We start from the raw sequence: 20,447 nt of genomic DNA, 5'->3' as shown, positions 1-20,447 counted from the left end.
ATTTATGCTCTGTCCATGCCTGATACTTCTTTCCATGTCCATTCTCCATGCAACTATTTTTGTCCAAGCCAAGTAAGTTTTTGTTCCATGTTTATAGTCTTTTTGGTTTCATAGTTTGTTCTCCGCCATTGTGCGTGCTTTTTCGTTTGTACTTTTTTGCTATAGTCTTTTGGTTTCATAGTTTATTCTCCGCCTCTGTGCGCGCTTTTCGTTTATTCCTTTTTTTTGATAATAATAAATAAATCATGTACCTTAATTCCCGTCTCGCCCATGCCAACTTTCCGTTGCATCCCGGAAAAGCAAACACCCAAGACCAAGTCATGACAATAATAACATGTAATATATACATGATGTAAGTATATATGTCATGTAGTAACATTCATATCAACATGTAATATATACATGATGTAAGTATATATGTCATGTAGTAACATTCATAATATGTAATATATACATGATGTAAGTATATATATAATGTAGTAACATTCATAGTAACATGTAATATATACATGATGTAAGTATGCCATGTAATAATATTCATAATAACATGTAATATATACAAGATGTAAGTATATATGTCATGTAATAACATTCATATTAACATGTAATATATACATGATGTAAGTATATATGTCATGTAGTAACATTCATAATAACATGTAATATATACATGATGTAAGTATATATGTCATGTAGTAACATTCATAATAACATGCAATATATACATGATGTAAGTATATATGTCATGTAATAATATTCATAATAACATATAATATATACAAGATGTAAGTATATATGTCATGTAATAACATTCATATTAACATGTAATATATACATGATGTAAGCATATATGTCATGTATTAACATTCATAAGAACATGCAATATTTACCGCATTTTTCGGAGTATAAGTCGCTCTGGAGTATAAGTCGCACCTGCCCAAAATGCATAATAAAAAAGGAAAAAAACATATATAAGTCGCACTGGAGCCCGGCCAAACTATTAAAAAAAACTGCGACTTATAGTCAGAAAAATACGGTACATGATGTAAGTATATATGTCATGTATTAACATTCATAATAACATGCAATATATACATGATGTAAGTATATGTCATGTAGTAACATTCATAATAACATGTAATATATACATGATGTAAGTATATGTCATGTAATAATATTCATAATAACATGTAATATATACAAGAAAGATATATGTCATGTAATAACATTCATATTAACATGTAATATATACATGATGTAAGTATATGTCATGTAATAATATTCATAATAACATGTAATATATACATGATGTAAGTATATATGTCATGTAGTAACATTCATAATAACATGTAATATATACATGATGTAAGTATATATGTCATGTATTAACATTCATAATAACATGCAATATTTACCGTATTTTTCGGAGTATAAGTCGCTCTGGAGTATAAATTGCACCTGCCCAAAATGCATAATAAAAAAGGAAAAAAACATATATAAGTCGCACTGGAGCCCGGCCAAACTATTAAAAAAAACTGCAACTTATAGTCAGAAAAATACGGTACATGATGTAAGTATATATGTCATGTAGTAACATTCATAATAACATGCAATATATACATGATGTAAGTATATATGTCATGTATTAACATTCATAATAACATGTAATATATACATGATGTAAGTATATATGTCATGTATTAACATTCATAACATATAATATATACATGATGTAAGTATATATGTCATGTAGTAACATTCATAATAACATGTAATATATACATGATGTAAGTATATATGTCATGTAGTAACATTCATAATATGTAATATATACATGATGTAAATATATATGTCATGTAGTAACATTCATAATATGTAATATATACATGATGTAAGTATATATGTCATGTAGTAACATTCATAATTGTCATGTCTGTGTAATCATGTTTTGTTTTAAGTCATGTTTTGTTTAGTTATAGGACTCTTTAGTTTCTGTCTTTTCACTCCCTTGTCTTGTTTCCATGATTACCCCATTAGTTTCATCTGTTCCACGTTTGGACTCATTGTGCACTCTTGATTGTCACCATAGCAACCCATTAGTTTTCACCTGTCACGTCACGCACCTGTTTCACGTCTTGAGTCACGCACCTGTTTTCGTTAATCATGTCTATAGTATTTAAGTTCAGTGTTTTTCAGTTTGTCTTGCTGACGACCTCACCACATTTATGCTCTGTCCATGCCTGATACTTCTTTCCATGTCCATTCTCCATGCAACTATTTTTGTCCAAGCCAAGTAAGTTTTTGTTCCATGTTTATAGTCTTTTTGGTTTCATAGTTTGTTCTCCGCCATTGTGCGTGCTTTTTCGTTTGTACTTTTTTGCTATAGTCTTTTGGTTTCATAGTTTATTCTCCGCCTCTGTGCGCGCTTTTCGTTTATTCCTTTTTTTTGATAATAATAAATAAATCATGTACCTTAATTCCCGTCTCGCCCATGCCAACTTTCCGTTGCATCCCGGAAAAGCAAACACCCAAGACCAAGTCATGACAATAATAACATGTAATATATACATGATGTAAGTATATATGACATGTAATAACATTCATAATAACATGTAATATATACATGATGTAAGTATATATGTCATGTAGTAACATTCATAATAACATGTAATATATACATGATGTAAATATGCCATGTAATAATATTCATAACATGTAATATATACATGATGTAAGTATACATATAATGTAGTAACATTCATAGTAACATGTAATATATACATGATGTAAGTATGCCATGTAATAATATTCATAATAACATGTAATATATACATGATGTAAGTATATATATATATAATGTAGTAATATTCACAGTAACATGTAATATATACATGATGTAAGTATATGTCATGTAATAATATTCATAGTAACATGTAATATATACAAGATGTAAGTATATATGTCATGTAATAACATTCATAATAACATGTGATATATACATGATGTAAGTATATATGTCATGTAATAACATTCATAATAACATGTAATATATACATGATGTAAGTATATATGTCATGTATTAACATTCATAATAACATGCAATATTTACCGTATTTTTCGGAGTATAAGTCGCTCTGGAGTATAAGTCGCACCTGCCCAAAATGCATAATAAAAAAGGAAAAAAACATATATATGTCGCACTGGAGCCCGGCCAAACTATTAAAAATAACTGCGACTTATAGTCCGAAAAATACGGTACATGATGTAAGTATATATGTCATGTAGTAACATTCATAATAACATGTAATATATACATGATGTAAGTATATATGTCATGTAGTAACATTCATAATAACATGTATTATATACATGATGTAAGTATATATGTCATGTAGTAACATTCATAATAACATGTAATATATACATGATGTAAGTATATATGTCATGTAGTAACATTCATAATAACATGTATTATATACATGATGTAAGTATATATGTCATGTAGTAACATTCATAATAACATGTAATATATACATGATGTAAGTATATATGTCATGTAGTAACATTCATAATAACATGTAATATATACATGATGTAAGTATATATGTCATGTAGTAACATTCATAATAACAACTAATATATACATGATGTAAGTATATATGTCATGTATTAACATTCATAATAACATGCAATATTTACCGTATTTTTCGGAGTATAAGTCGCTCTGAAGTATAAGTTGCACCTGCCCAAAATGTATAATAAAAAAGGAAAAAAACATAAGTCGCACTGGAGCCCGGCCAAACTATTAAAAAAAAACTGCGACTTATAGTCAGAAAAATACGGTACATGATGTAAGTATATATGTCATGTAGTAACATTCATAATAACATGTAATATATACACAATGTAAGTATATATGTCATGTAGTAACATTCATAATAACATGTAATATATACATGATGTAAGTATATATGTCATGTAATAACATTCATAATAACATGTAATATATACATGATGTAAGTATATGTCATGTAATAACATTCATAATAACATGTAATATATACATGATGTAAGTATATGTCATGTAATAATATTCATAATAACATGTAATATATACAAGATGTAAGTATATATGTCATGTATTAACATTCATAATAACATGCAATATTTACCGTATTTTTCGGAGTATAAGTCGCACTGGAGTATAAGTTGCACCTGCCCAAAATGCATAATAAAAAGAAAAAAAACATATATAAGTCGCACTGGAGCCCGGCCAAACTATCAAAAAAATACTGCGACTTATAATCAAAATTCGGACGTGCACTTGTTATTAGTGAGAATATACTTATTTTAAGATATTTTGGGGTTCATTGAGGTTAGCTAATTTTACTTGTTTTGGAAAGTCTTGACCAGCCACATTTTCTTGTTCTATTGGCAGATAATTTTGCTTAGTTCAAATAAAATACCCCTCATTTTTGTATTTTTTTTTGGACAAAAGTTTTGGGACACTTGGGACTAAAACTGGACAAAAAGTATTGTGACGCTTAGGACTAAAACTGGACAAAAGTATTGGGACACTTCGGACTGCCACTAAACTAAAGTATTGGGACACCTACACTGGACAAATGTATTGGGACACTTAGGACTACAACTTGACAAAAGTATTGGGACACTTAGGACTACAACTTGACAAAAGTATTGGGACACTTAGGACTAAAACTGGACAAAAGTATTGGGACACTTAGGACTAAAACTGGACAAAAGTATTGGGACACTTAGGACTACAACTTGACAAAAGTATTGGGACACTTAGGACTAAAACTGGACAAAAGTATTGGGACACTTCGGACTGCCACTAAACTAAAGTATTGGGACACCTACACTGGACAAATGTATTGGGACACTTAGGACTACAACTTGACAAAAGTATTGGGACACTTGGGACTAAAACTGTACAAAAGTATTGGGACACTTAGGACTAGCACCTGCCAAATACGCGGGCCCGACCAACGCTGCTTGCAGCTTTAATTTTTTCTTGTTTTCGAACACTGACTTTTTGCAGTGCAGCAGGGGGTAAATATTGCTTCTTTTATTACATGTTTTTACACACAAGAAAGAAACAAAGAGCCACCACATTCCAGCTATATGTTAGGTCAATCAATGTGCACACTCTTTAAAGACAGCAGTTACAGCAACAGAGCTTTGATTTACGGTATCTTGCAAGGATCCTAAGAGTGATGTGCTCCTATTTTGCAGCACTGAGGCTAGTACAGTAATTAAAATGTGAATACTTTAAATCAGTGTACAGAACTACTTTTACAGGAAAAGAAGTATCTTCATAGAACAGTGAATATTGTGCTGTGACGTAAAACCTTCATCCTTTGTTAGGGTCGACGTTATCTTCACAAAGTGGATTAGGAACCTGGTCCAGACTCTTGAGATCATCCAGGAATCTGGTCGGAGTCAGGATGTGCGATGAACCTGCTCAGATGGGCGACCGAATGGTTTTCCTTAATAAAATCGTAATAGACAGGCCAGTTGTAGTAAGACAAGCAACTGAATGGCTTACCAATCACTACTTCCCATTTGCCGCCACTGGCGCGACTGACTTCATAGGCCGAACGCATCTCAGAGTGGGTCACCCCGCCAACCACGAAGATAATGAGCCTTGGCCCGGTGTGATATTCTGCGGGGGGTTTGTTATTGTGCCACTGTCCAACACGAGCACTGCAGGGAGGAAAAGTCCTTAGAAATGAGAAAAATCATAACACGCGTTTTACATAACAGGCTATTTTGACGACTGCTCGGGTGTGACCCTGCACTTTGCTCGACAGGAAGTGCACAAGCATTGTGCATTACTCAGATTAAGAGTTGAACCCGCCAGGTCCGTAAACACCATCGAGATGGGAATTCCCTGCGGGATTATACAGAGCATTCAAAGCAAAAAAACGGTCTTATTTTCACCTTTTAAGCTCTCTCCTCACTTCTTCTGCCCTCAAAAGGCTCTGCTAGGACTTAGTTACAGGGATAAAAGCTTTGACTTTGCTAAAAAAAATTATCTCTGTCTGTGACCCCCCCTCAGTTGATTACCGTATCTTTCAGACTATAAAGTGCACTTAAAATCCTTTCATTTCCTCAAAAATCGACAGTGCGAATATATATATATATTTTTTTATATATATATCTGTCTGTCTCTGGCCGCGTATGTGTGTGTGTGTGTGTGTGAGAGAATGTGTCTGTCTTTGTCGTCTTACTTGTTACACAATTGCGCCATTTGTCCCTCGTTAGTGGGACCTGAGTGGGGTGGGAGGGTGGGTGGGTGGTTTGGGTTTTAAGGGAAAGGGTGTGAATCATTTACTGTCTTTAAAATTGTACTGTTTTGACTTGTACTTTTTTCTGTCTGTTTGAAAATGCCAATAAAAAAAGTTGGGGGAAAAAAAAAATCGACAGTGCGAATTATAATCTGGTGCGCCTAATGCATACTTGCCAACCTTGAGACCTCCGATTTCGGGAGGTGGGGGGAGGGGGTGGGCGTGGTGGGGTTGGGACGGGGGCGTGGCTAAAAGGGGAGGAGTATATTTACAGCTAGAATCCACCAAGTCAAGTATTTTATATATATATATATATATATATATATATATATATATATATATATATATATATATATAAAAATAAGAAATACTTGACGTTCAGTGAATTCTAGATATATATATTCATTTATTTGTTTTATTATATATAAATATATATATATTTTATTATATATATATATATATATATATATATATATATATATATAATAAATACTTGAATTTCAGTGTTCATTTATTTACACATATACACACACATAACACTCATCTACTCATTGTTGAGTTAAGAGTTGAATTGTCCATCCTTGTTCTATTCTCTGTCACTATTTTTCGAACCATGCTGAACACCCTCTCTGATATGCATTGATGTGTGGCACGCACAAAAGTGCTTTCATCAAATGCACTAGATGGCAGTATTGTCCTGTTTAAGAGTGTCACAACATTGCTGTTTACGGCAGACGAACTGCTTTATGGTATACAAAAAAGTGACTGCTGTTGTTGAGTGTTGTTGCCACGCTGGGAGGACGTTAATGAAACTGCCTAACAATAAACCCACATAAGAAACCAAGAACTCGCCCTCCATCATTCTACAGTTATTACGTGATTGGGCAGGTACGCTTTTTGATATTGTGGAGGACCTGAGTCCGCCTGAATTTCGGGAGATTTTCGGGAGAAAATTTGTCCCGGGAGGTTTTCGGGAGAGGCGCTGAATTTCGGGAGTCTCCCGGAAAATCCGGGAGGGTTGGCAAGTATGGCCTAATGTACGGAATAATTCTGGTTGTGCTTACCCACCACAAAGCAATTTTATTTGGTACATGGTGTAACGATAAGTGTGACCAGTAGATGGCAGTCACACATAAGAGATATGTGTAGACTGCAATATGACGGCAGTAAACAACACCAAAACTTTAAATGTTCCATTGAAAATAAAGAACATTACACACGGCACTCAAAAAACTGTCCAAAATGTTTTAGTATGACTTTGAAGCCGCACCGCTTGATGGATTGTCGGCCCATTACGGCTACCGTAGTCAGAGATACAAGTACTACTATGGTGTTTGTCCTGGGCATGACGTTAAAGTGCATCCGGCAGTGGAGGCTCCTCTAAGGCATACTTGCCAACCTTGAGACCTCCGATTTCGGGAGGTGGGGGCGTGGTTAAGATATATATAAGAAATACTTGACTTTCAGTTAATTCTAGCTATATATATATATATATTTATTTATTTTTTTTTTTTTATTTATTTTTTTTTTTATTACACACATATATATATATATATATATATATATATATATATATATATATATATATATATATATATATATAAAATAAATACTTGAATTTCAGTGTTCATTTATTTACACATATACACACACATAACACTCATCTACTCATTGTTGAGTTAAGGGTTGAATTGTCCATCCTTGTTCTATTCTCTGTCACTATTTCAGAACACACACATTATACAAATATACATTATAAAATCAATAAGAAAACGGGAGCTCTAATTTGGGAGTCTGAATTAGGATCAGAAGTTCCTATATAAACATTGCGCACTCACGTCGCCTTTTTGTATTGATTACTGCTGCTGTGCGCTGGATTCATTCACAAATACAAACTACAACTCACAAACACTTTAGAGTTAGGCTCCACCATCAGAATGTGTACTTGAACTTATAAAGATCACATGGATATTATTCAGTGAGTTGATTCACCAAAACTAACCTGTTATACAGGAGGAAAAAGCACACAGGACGTTTCAATTGTTCACAGACTGGTCGCGCTCATCAGAATGACAAGACACTTCCGGTCTGCAGGTGATAGCATTCAATTGGGAAGAAACGCCCTACTGCCCCCTATTGACCAATGTGAATACTGATAAATGTGTAATGACAGCTCCAAAAATGAATTCAAACCACAAAATAAAATAAATAAATCAACACAAAAATGTGACACATTATGAGTGGGTCACATATGCATGTACAGTAGATGGCAGTATTGTCCTGTTTAAAAGTGTCACAACATTGCTGTTTACGGCAGACGAACTGCTTTACGGTAGACGAAAACTTGACTGCTGTTGTTGTGTGTTGTTACCGCGCTGGGAGGACGTTAATGAAACTGCCTAACAATAAACCCACATAAGAAACCAAGAACTCGCCCTCGATCATTAGCTGTTTATATTGTGGGAAAGCGGACGTGTGAACAGGCTGTCAACACGTCACTCAGGTCCGCATGAAGCTGGAGGGGGCGTGGCCTCCAGCTCCGCTTGAATTTCGGGAGATTTTTGGGAGAAAATTTGTCCCGGGAGGTTTTTGGGAGAGGCGCTGAATTTCGGGAGTCTCCCAAAAAATCCGGGAGGGTTGGCAAGTATGCTCTAAGGGGTCTTGGGGCACTAGGAGGTTAACCCCTTTACTACTGTTACCCCAGGTGGCCCTTGGCAAAGGCCTAGTACCTGACTGCCCCCTAGCCAAGGATACGGTGAAGACCTCAACGGCGGAGCAGGCGGAAGACGGTAGATGTAAGAACCACCACAACGGCTGCGATGGCGGAAGAAGGCACCCCCACATCCACGTGGGCCCAGTTATGGGGAAATAACAACCCAAGACCTCAACGGTGGAACAGGCGGAGGATGATTGCTAACCCTATGGAGCATCACAATGGCTGCGATGGCGGATGAAGGCTGCAGCAGAAAAGGGTCCCCAGTCGTCTTGGACTCCATGCCACTGGACTCTGACTCGGATCTGTCAAGGATCGTGTGGTGACTGTCTGTGCACCAGTCTCCCCACGTTAAACAAAGTCACGCACAGGCATCCTCCATAAAGGGATAACCACCTACCAGGAGGATCGTCATACTCGCTTCGAGTGACCGCCGATGATGACTATGGTGTGTGTGTATAAGGACCGCAAAATGGCACCCATTTGCAGACATATTATCTGGTGTTTTGTTTCACAATATTGTGCAAAACCAACTTTTCTTACCTTCTGGTAACTGCTGATCTGTATTTGAGATCTGCATAAGTCCTAAAATTTTGTGCACGTCCGCCGATGCTTCTTCTTTTTCACTATCTTCTTGTTATGGGGCATTCACCCTCTGCTGTTGCCATTTCTAATATAAAGTAGCGTAAAGTTCTAACTTATATCTAGCTGTGGAAGGGCTAAAACATACCGGTGTAGTGAGTTTACATTATTCACCCAAGGAACTTTAGTTATTAGAGAGTTCCGGTAGGACGGTTTTTCACGGTACACATTTACGGCGTTGTTGTTGCACTAGTGAGCCACGGATGAGGAGATGCTGCTCCGTTATTGATTGAAGTAAAGTCTGAATGTCATTAAAACAGTTAGCTCCATCTTTTAACACTTCTTCCACTCCCGTCCTTGCACGCTACAACAAAAATGACGGGGAGAAGACGCTGTCGAAGGTCCATCCATTTTCGGGTCGTGGGGACAACAGCTCCAGCAGACACCACCAGACTTCCCTCTCCAGAGCAACATTAGCAACTTCCTCCTGGGGAATCCCGAAGCTTTCCCAGGCCAGAGAGGAGATGTAATCCCCCCCCATCTGGTCCTTGGCCTGCCGCAGGGTCTCCTCCCAGTGGGACGTGCAACGAGGACCTCCCTAGGGAGACGCTCATGAGGGCATCCGCACGAGATGCCCGAACCACCTAAGCTGGCTCTTTTCCAAGCGAAGGAGCAGCGGCTCTACTCCGAGTCTCTCTCGGGTGACTGAACTTCTCACCCTATCTCTAAGGGAGATGCCAGCCACCCTTCCGAGGAGACTAATTTCGGCCGCTTGTATCCTCGATCTTATTCTTTCGGTCATGACACACACTTCATGACCATAGGTGAGCGTAGGAGGTTGTCGAAGGTGAGCCAGGTAAATAAGACCGCCCACAAAACGGCGCATCCTGAAGCGACTGTCAGAAAGCGTGTCAGAAAAATTGTATGTAAATTATCAAAAAACTTTCCGTTCTGAGTTCCCAATGAACAGACAAGAGGCTGTTTTTGTTGCACCAAGCAAAGGCTTGGAAAATTCCATCGTGTACGATGGGAGGAGACGGGAGGGGGTTATCTATTGTCATCAAAGACCTGCCCAGGCTGAAGCCAGGACCAGCCCAAGCCCGAGGCATCTTTTTCTTTTGTGTTAATGTGACTGAAAACAATGACTGTTTACATACTTCCCATTCCTTTAGAAACAAAACAGATGTTGTTATGTAAACAGGGAAACTCCAGATAAAAAGAGGTGGCGTACAATCTTTCGCCAGAGCGTGGGTGTAATTGTAAGAGGTTACAGGTTGACACATTTCTCCTCAATTGAGCAAAATTGAATTCTGCCTCTGTTTGATTCTTTGCTTCTTGTCTTGTTTAAAGGGGAACATTATCACCAGACCTATGTAAGCGTCAATATATACCTTGATGTGGCAGAAAAAACACCATATATTTTTTTAACCGATTTCCGAACTCTAAATGGGTGAATTTTGGCGAATTAAACGCCTTTCTAATATTCGCTCTTGGAGCGATGACGTCACAACGTGGCGTCACATCGGGAAGCAATCCGCCATTTTCTCAAACGCCGAGTCAAATCAGCTCTGTTATTTTCCGTTTTTTCGACTGTTTTCCGTACCTTGGAGACATCATGCCTCGTCGGTGTGTTGTCGGAGGGTGTAACAACACCAACAGGGACGGATTCAAGTTGCACCAGTGGCCCAAAGATGCAAAAGTGGCAAGAAATTGGACGTTTGTTCCGCACACTTTACCGACGAAAGCTATGCTACGACAGAGATGGCAAGAATGTGTGGATATCCTGCGACACTCAAAGCAGATGCATTTCCAACGATAAAGTCAAAGAAATCTGCCGCCAGACCCCCATTGAATCTGCCGGAATGTGTGAGCAATTCAGGGACAAAGGACCTCGGTAGCACGGCAAGCAATGGCGGCAGTTTGTTCCCACAGACGAGCGAGCTAAACCCCCTATCGACCCTAGCTTCCCTGGCCTGCTGACATCAACTCCAAAACTGGACAGATCAGCTTTCAGGAAAAGAGCGCGGATGAGGGTATGTCTACAGAATATATTAATTGATGAAAATTGGGCTGCCTGCGCTCTCGAAGTGCATGTTGTTGCCAAATGTATTTCATATGCTGTAAACCTAGTTCATAGTTGTTAGTTTCCTTTAATGCCAAACAAACACATACCAATCGTTGGTTAGAAGGCGATCGCCGAATTCGTCCTCGCTTTCTCTTGTGTCGTTTTCGTCGGTTTCGCTTGCATACGGTTCAAACCGATATGGCTCAATAGCTTCAGTTTCTTCTTCAATTTCGTTTTCGCCACCTGCCTCCACACTACAACCATCCGTTTCAATACATGCGTAATCTGTTGAATCGCTTAAGCCGCTGAAATCCGAGTCTGAATCCGAGCTAATGTCGCTATAGCTTGCTGTTCTTTCCGCCATGTTTGTTTGTGTTGGCTTCACTATGTGACGTCACAGGAAAATGGACGGGTGTTTATAACGATGGTTAAAATCAGGCACTTTGAAGCTTTTTTTTTAGGGATATTGCGTGATGGGTAAAATTTTGAAAAAAACTTCGAAAAATAAAATAAACCACTGGGAACTGATTTTTAATGGTTTTAACAATTCTGAAATTGTGATCATGTTCCCCTTTAATGGATGTCATCAGTGACAAGCGACTTGAAGATGATCTGTAAAACATCATCTATGCAACATTTTGACCAAAGAACCACCATTACATGTTATGTAGACCACAAGGAAGTCTTTTACATTTAGAAAAAAAATCATAATAATATGACTCCTTTAATACGCCTTATAATCCGGTGTGCCTTTTGTATGAAAATAGACCTGACTAGACCCGCTCATTAGCAGTGCGCCCTGTGGTCCAGAAAATACGGTAATTTGAAAGAGGGAGAGGAATGTTCCAAAAACAATGACGACCCACCTGACTGGAATGTGGGTGTTGCTGACGGGGGCGGGTTCAGATATGTACGGCCACTGACGCTTGTCCAGCTTGTCATCGATGGCATTCTGGGGGCAAAAAGGCAAAAAAAGGACATAACGCAAGACTTCAGAACTTTCTGCAAAATCCAGATTCTGCATGTTGGCCTTTGTTTACCTCCATGATGTCTTTGAGGACGGGTGTCCATCGAGAGAGCTGGTAGGTGCTCTCTGTCCGCTGTTTGCGCTCTGGCAGCGACGCACCAGCATTGCTGCCCTGAAACAAAATCAACTTCTTTTAATTTATTCCAAGCAATCTTAGTTTAGTAAGTGCTACAATGTTGTTTTTGTGTATGCATTTTTATTAGAACTAACAATGAAACAGAAAGGGGAACTTTGCCTATCATTCACACGTAAGACAAGAACACGTTTTTCTTTTTTTAAAGCGGAACATTATCACAATTTCAGAAGGGTTAAAACCATTAAAAATCAGTTCCCAGTGGCTTATTTTATTTTTCGAAGTTTTTTTCAAAATTTTACCCATCACGCAATATCCCTAAAAAAAGCTTCAAAGTGCCTGATTTTAACCATCGTTATATACACTCGTCCATTTTCCTGTGACGTCACATAGTGATGCCAATACAAACAAACATGGCGGATAGAACAGCAAATTATAGCGACATTAGCTCGGATTCAGACTCGGATTTCAGCGGCTTAAGCGATTCAACAGATTACGCATGTATTGAAACGGATGGTTGTGGTGTGGAGGCAGGTAGCGAAAACGAAATTGAAGAAGAAACTGAAGTTATTGAGCCATATCGGTTTGAACCGTATGCAAGCGAAACCGACGAAATACGACACGAGAGAAAGCGAGGACGAATTCGGCGATCGCCTTCTAACCAACGATTGGTATGTGTTTGTTTGGCATTAAAGGAAACTAACAACTATGAAGTAGGTTTACAGCATATGAAATACATTTGGCAACAACATGCACTTTGAGAGTGCAGACAGCCCATTTCAGGCGCGCTAAGAACATATATTTTTCCACGATTTCAGCACTCAGGTTAACCATACCTAAATAGACACAAAATACTGCATTACACAAGACTACCCGAATGTACTCGAATGATTGAAAAAAATAAATGTTTTTAAGCTAAATTATTGGTAAACACAGTTTATGTATAATAATTTAAGTAAAACCGCGAGTAACGAATAAAGTTTTCATCAATTAATATATTCTGTAGACATACCCTCATCCGCTCTCTTTTCCTGAAAGCTGATCTGTCCAGTTTTGGAGTTGATGTCAGCATCTGCTTTGAGTGTCGCAGGATATCCACACATTCTTGCCATCTCTGTCGTAGCATAGCTTTCGTCGATAAAGTGTGCGGAACAAACGACTGACCATTTCGTCGGCTTTCCCCACACCCTCGTATTTTGAACAAATTTTGTCCAATTTCTTGCCACTTTCGCATCTTTGGGCCACCGGTGCAACTTGAATCCGTCCCTGTTCGTGTTGTTACACCCTCCGACAACACATCGACGAAAGTGAGAAAATGGCGGATTGCTTCCCGATGTGACGTCACAACGCTCCGAGAGCGAATAATAGAAAGGCGTTTAATTCGCCAAAATTCACCCATTTAAAAAAATAAATAAATAAAAAATAATAATAATAATAATAAAAAATAACTGGGATTTATATAGCGCTTTTCTAAGTACCCAAAGTCGCTTTACATGTAGAACCCATCATTCACACCTGGTGGTGGTAAGCTACTTTCATAGCCACAGCTGCCCTGGAGTAGACTGACGTGGCTGCAATTTGCGCCAATGGCCCCTCCGACCACCACCTATCATTCATCATTCAATTCACCGGTGTGAGTGGCACCGGGGGCAAAGGGTGAAGTGTCCCGCCCAAGGACACAACGGCAGCGATTTTTTTTGGATGATAAGAGGCGGGGAGCGAACCAGCAACCCTCAGGTTTCTGGCACGGTTGCTCTACCCACTACGCCATGCCGCCATTTAGAGTTCGGATATCGGTTAAAAAAATATATGGTCTTTTTTCTGCAACATCAAGGTATATATTGACGCTTACATAGGTCTGGTGATAATGTTCCCCTTTAAGCATTCTAAGTTGTTAAATACGGAAAGTCTGAGATGCAGCTAACGGGAGTACTCTCTTGCACCCATAAAAACATCCAAAAACTGCCAACAGCACATGTTGTGACCTAAAAATGAATCGAGTATTAGCGGTGAGGATTAGGTCTCTGCTTTTTTGCAGATGATGTGGTCCTGCTGGCTTCATCTGGCCAGGATCTTCAGCTCTCACTGGATCGGTTCGCAGCTGAGTGTGAAGCGACTGGGATGAGAATCAGCACCTCCAAGTCCGAGTCCATGGTTCTCGCCCGGAAAAGGGTGGAGTGCCATCTCCGTGTTGGGGAGGAGATCTTGCCCCAAGTGGAGGAGTTCAAGTACCTCGGAGTCTTGTTCACGAGTGAGGGAAGAGTGGATGGTGAGATCGGCAGGCGGATCGGTGCGGCGTCTTCAGTAATGCGGACGCTGTATCGATCCGTTGTGGTGAAGAAGGAGCTGAGCCGGAAGGCAAAGCTCTCAATTTACCGGTCGATCTACGTTCCCATCCTCACCTATGGTCATGAGCTTTGGGTTATGACCGAAAGGACAAGATCACGGGTACAAGCGGCCGAAATGAGTTTCCTCCGCCGGGTGGCGGGGCTCTCCCTTAGAGATAGGGTGAGAAGCTCTGCCCTGCGGGAGGAGCTCAAAGTAAAGCCGCTGCTCCTCCACATCGAGAGGAGCCAGATGAGGTGGTTCGGGCATCTGGTCAGGATGCCACCCGAACGCCTCCCTAGGGAGGTGTTCAGGGCACGTCCGACCGGCAGGAGGCCGCGGGGAAGACCCAGGACACGTTGGGAAGACTATGTCTCCCGGCTGGCCTGGGAACGCCTCGGGGTCCCACAGGAAGAGCTGGACGAAGTGGCTGGGGAGAGGGAAGTCTGGGCTTCCCTGCTTAGGCTGCTGCCCCCGCGACCTGACCTCGGATAAGCGGAAGAAGATGGATGGATGGTCTTTTTTCTGCAACATCAAGGTATATATTGACGCTTACATAGGTCTGGTGATAATGTTCCCCTTTAAGCATTCTAAGTTGTTAAATACGGAAAGTCTGAGATGCAGCTAACGGGAGTACTCTCTTGCACCCATAAAAACATCCAAAAACTGCCAACAGCACATGTTGTGACCTAAAAATGAATCACGTATTAGTGGTGGTGTGTATTATAAGCGTTTAACACAGAGGAACTACTTTTAGAGGTAACTAGCTTATGCAGCTGTTGACATAATACATATGTGAATTAAAGCTGCAAGCAGCGTTGGTCGGGCCCGCATATTTGGCCGGTGCTAGTCCGAAGTGTCCCAATATTTTTGTCCAGTTGTAGTCCTAAGTGTCCCAATACTTTTGTCCAGTGGTAGTCATAAGTGTCCCAATACTTTTGTCTCGTGTACCTACCTTGTCTGCATTGTGTGGGCACGCTGGTGCTTCCTGCTTTTAAGCAGCCATCTTGCGACGGCAGCAGCGCAGCAGCATCAGCGCAACGGTTCTTTGAAGGCTCGTAAAATCAAAACCGGAGCAGTAATCAAAACTCTTTGGTCAAATTTTAATCAGAAGGGTTCAATCTCTCTCCTGTGTTAGTTTAAAGCCAAAACGACAAACGCGCTCAGAGGAGATAATGTTTGAAGAAAGGTGACCGGTTTTTACAAACATTTTGTTTTGAAGGGGGGATTGCAAACTTCCTGTTGATTTTTGCTGGGGGTTGTCAATCTATGAAATGTAGGTCTAAGTGAGACCTACATAGAAGTGTTTCATGTCTCTCCGACCTTCCCAGTGGGAGTTACAGGCAGTTTTGTCATTTTTTTCTTCTGAGGAGCAGTTTTGTCTGCGTTTTATTCCAAAATTGCGCTAGAGCGCAATTTTGAGAGTTGGAGTTAGGTTTTTTTATTAGATGGCAATTTTTGCCAGTCCTGATGTGTGTGTTCAGTTTGGTGAGTTTTGAAGCATGTTAAGGGGGTCAAATTACAGCTCAAAGAGGCAAAAGTGACTGTTTTTAGTACATTTTTGTCTTGAAGGGGGAATTGCCAACTTCCTGTTGATTTTTGCCCGAGAACGCAAAATCTAGGTCTAAGTCAGACCTACATAGAGGTTTTTGTTTCATGTCTCTACGACATTCCTAGTGGGAGTTACAGGCAGTTTAGTTTTTTTCTTTTCCTAGGGGGCGCTAGAGCGCAATTTTGAGTTTTGGGGTTTGGTTTTTTTATTAAAAGGCAATTTTCGCAGGTCCTGATGTGTGGGTCAAATATGGTGAGTTTTGAAGCATGTTAAGTGGGTCAAATTACAGCTCAAAGAGGCGGCGGAAGAATAATAAAGAAAGAAAGAATAAAACGCTACAATAACAATAGGGTCCTCTGTCCCATTGTAAAAGGACTCCCGTTGGGATTCCTTTTACAATGGGCCTTGCGGGCCCTAATTATGTGAATTTGTGAATTATATTTATATAGCGCTTTTTCTCGAGTGACTCAAAGCGCTTTACATTGTGAAACCCAATATCTAAGTTACATTTAAACCAGTGTGGGTGGCACTGGGAGCAGGTGGGTAAAGTGTCTTGCCCAAGAACACAACGGCAGTGACTAGGATGGCGGAAGTGGGGATCGAACCTGCAACCCTCAAGTTGCTGGCACGGCCGCTCTACCAACCGAGCTATACCGTCCCGTATATATATATATATATATATATATATATATATATATATATATATATATATATATATATATATATATATATATATATATATATATGGTGAGCTGCTGAATCGCCTCCAAGTTCATTCTAGATGTTTAATCATGCCTCTCGCCTGCATAGTAGAAGGTTGTGGGCATAAACTGAGAAGTTGGTCAACTTTGATATTCAACATAGACCCGGAGATGGCGAGAAAGACACAAAAGGATGTTAGTTTGTACCCACCTTGTCAGAATAACTGTATTGAATTATTGAAAGAAAGCATATGATTGTTATTGGTGTCTTTTTTTTCTCTTTTTACTGTTGTTTTTTTGATTGATTTTCTTTCGACAAAAAAACTTGTGCTGTTGACTGCAAATGCCCCCTGGGCCATATTTTGGACACCCCTGAGTTTAAACGGGAACATTATCACCAGACCTATGTAAGCGTCAATATATACATCATGCCTCGTCGGTGTGTTGTCGGAGGGTGTAACAACACGAACAGGGACGGATTCAAGTTGCACCAGTGGCCCAAAGATGCGAAAGTGGCAAGAAATTGGACGTTTGTTCCGCACACTTTACCGACGAAAGCTATGCTACGACAGAGATGGCAAGAATGTGTGGATATCCTGCGACACTCAAAGCAGATGCATTTCCAACGATAAAGTCACAGAAATCTGCCGCCAGACCCCCATTGAATCTGCCGGAGTGTGTGAGCAATTCAGGGACAAAGGACCTCGGTAGCACGGCAAGCAATGGCGGCAGTTTGTTCCCGCAGACGAGCGAGCTAAACCCCCTGGATGTCTTGGCTCACACCGTCCCTTTTGCCACCGAAGATGATCAACAGAAGAATATCGACCCTAGCTTCCCTGGCCTGCTGACATCAACTCCAAAAGATCAGCTTTCAGGAAAAAAGCGCGGATGAGGGTATGTCTACAGAATATATTAATTGATGAAAATTGGGCTGTCTGCACTCTCAAAGTGCATGTTGTTGCCAAATGTATTTCATATGCTGTAAACCTAGTTCATAGTTGTTAGTTTCCTTTAATGCCAAACAAACACATACCAATCGTTGGTTAGAAGGCGATCGCCGAATTCGTCCTCGCTTTCTCCCGTGTCGCTGGCTGTCGTGTCGTTTTCGCTTGCATACGGTTCAAACCGATATGGCTCAATAGCTTCAGTTTCTTCTTCAATTTCGTTTTCACTACCTGCCTCCACACTACAACCATCCATTTCAATACATGCGTAATCTGTTGAATCGCTTAAGCCGCTGAAATCAGAGTCTGAATCCGAGCTTGCTGTTCTATGCGCCATGTTTGTTTGTGTTGGCATCACTATGTGACGTCACAGGAAAATGGACGGGTGTATATAACGATGGTTAAAATCAGGCACTTTGAAGCTTTTTTTAGGGATAGTGCGTGATGGGTAAAATTTTGAAAAAAACTCCGAAAAATAAAATAAGCCACTGGGAACTGATTTTTAATGGTTTTAACCCTTCTGAAATTGTGATAATGTTCCCCTTTAAAAGTATAGAAGTAAAGAAAAACTAAATACCCCTGCTACGATGCTACAGCCCAGATTCTGGAGGTTGGTGATGATGTTTCTGTCGGACGTGACGTTCGCGTGCTGTATGAGTTTGTCGAGGTTCTCCTCCGTGATTCCTGCACAGGTCCGGCACAAAGTCATTAAGACCAATTGTACACATTGGCTTTGAAATCAGTACGGGGAGGAGAACTGCTCGCCTTTTTTCTTGTGGAATATGTAGAGCAGGATGATGCGGATCTTGTCGTAGGCCTCGATTCCGTTGTCTAGCAAAACGGGGACGATGCTCTTCATGGCATCTTTGAGAGGTTCTCCCTCGGCGCTTGCACCCATGGCCAGGTCCTGTGGGACAGATGAGCTGAGGTTAGAAATAGGGTACCTTTTACATTTGAAACATATCAGTGCTAATTTCCCGGCACCTGGGAACCGATACTGCTACGCAACAATACCAATTATGTATTTTAATAAATGTTCATTTTTGAATAATAAAATACGTTTTATAAATTGAGCTGATTATTATAACTATGGTAACCAGTTGCAATATCTTGTTTTCTTATAACATTTCTGAGTCTCATTTGCAAGTATTATAGAGTAGACTTTGCATGCAGTTCCAAGCAATAGATGGCAGTCGTGTATAGACTAAAGCAGTGTTTCTTACCCATAGGGCCAGGGCCAATTTTGGGGCCGTGAGTGCCCCCCTTTAAGGCATACTTGCCAACCTTGAGACCTTCGATTTCGGGAGGTGGGGATGGAGCGGGGCGTGGTTGGGGGCGTGGTTAAGAGGGGAGGAGTATATTGACAGCTAGAATTCACCAAGTCAAGTATTTCATACATATACATATACATATATATATATACACATATATATATATACATCCTGAAAATAAGCAAACAAAACCGTGTTTGGATAGTTGATACTTCAAACTTGCATAAATAAATATTAAGGAATATAGCATAACTTGGCTTCTGAGAGCTTCAAAATGTAATGAATAAAATGCTAAAGTTGTTGATAAACAAGCAATTATTTTAATAATTAAATATGGTCATTTTAAATGAATTATGATCATTTAAAATTAATTATTTCAAATACGTTTATTTTAATGTATAATTCTATGGCTGGATGTAGTAAGGAGTCAGAAAAAATAAAAATACAATTAATTTTGATGTTTTTAGCTAAATATAGTAAAAATTTATTTTTAATTTTTTTTAAATTAATAAATATATTTATTTTTAGGTAAGATAAACATAATAATACAATTTATCTCGAGTCTGGATGATTTAGTTCTTGTCACCCTGTTGTCCTCCCATCGTGAAAAAAGGCTGTCCTCACTCAGGTCCGCATGGAGGCCACGCCCCCTCCAGCTCCGGCTGAAAATCGGGAGATTTTCGGGAGAATATTTGTCCCGGGGGATTTTCGGGAGAGGCGGTGAATTTCGGGAGTCTCCCGGAAAATTCGGGAGGGTTGGCAAGTATGCTTTAAGGCTGCCAAAAAATATCTGTCAGCTGTGTTCTGTATGGGCCGCAGCAGTATTCAGTTGTGTGTAAAACAACAACGTAACATTTTTGAAAAGCTCCAGGGGGCCACTAGG

General features: G+C 39.6%; 1 protein-coding gene across 1 annotated transcript in view; it reads right to left on the bottom strand.

The window, feature by feature from the left end:
- Window positions 1-5,074: 5,074 nt before the first annotated feature.
- Window positions 5,075-20,447, bottom strand: part of stxbp2 (syntaxin binding protein 2) — a 60,183-nt gene continuing 44,810 nt past the window's right edge. The window contains exons 14-19 of the mRNA XM_061982046.2: window positions 19,059-19,200; window positions 18,871-18,977; window positions 12,712-12,810; window positions 12,538-12,623; window positions 5,570-5,727; window positions 5,075-5,481 (exon numbers count right to left, since the gene is read on the bottom strand). Of these exons, the coding sequence (XP_061838030.2) occupies window positions 5,375-5,481; window positions 5,570-5,727; window positions 12,538-12,623; window positions 12,712-12,810; window positions 18,871-18,977; window positions 19,059-19,200 (699 nt within the window). The 3' untranslated portion in view covers window positions 5,075-5,374. The remainder of the gene's footprint in view (window positions 5,482-5,569; window positions 5,728-12,537; window positions 12,624-12,711; window positions 12,811-18,870; window positions 18,978-19,058; window positions 19,201-20,447) is intronic.

The sequence above is a fragment of the Nerophis lumbriciformis genome, linkage group LG24 (genome assembly GCF_033978685.3).
Source record: "Nerophis lumbriciformis linkage group LG24, RoL_Nlum_v2.1, whole genome shotgun sequence".
NCBI classification, from domain to species: Eukaryota; Metazoa; Chordata; class Actinopteri; order Syngnathiformes; family Syngnathidae; genus Nerophis; species Nerophis lumbriciformis.
Note: the sequence above shows the minus strand (reverse complement) of the source record. Positions and strands in the feature narration are given on the sequence as shown.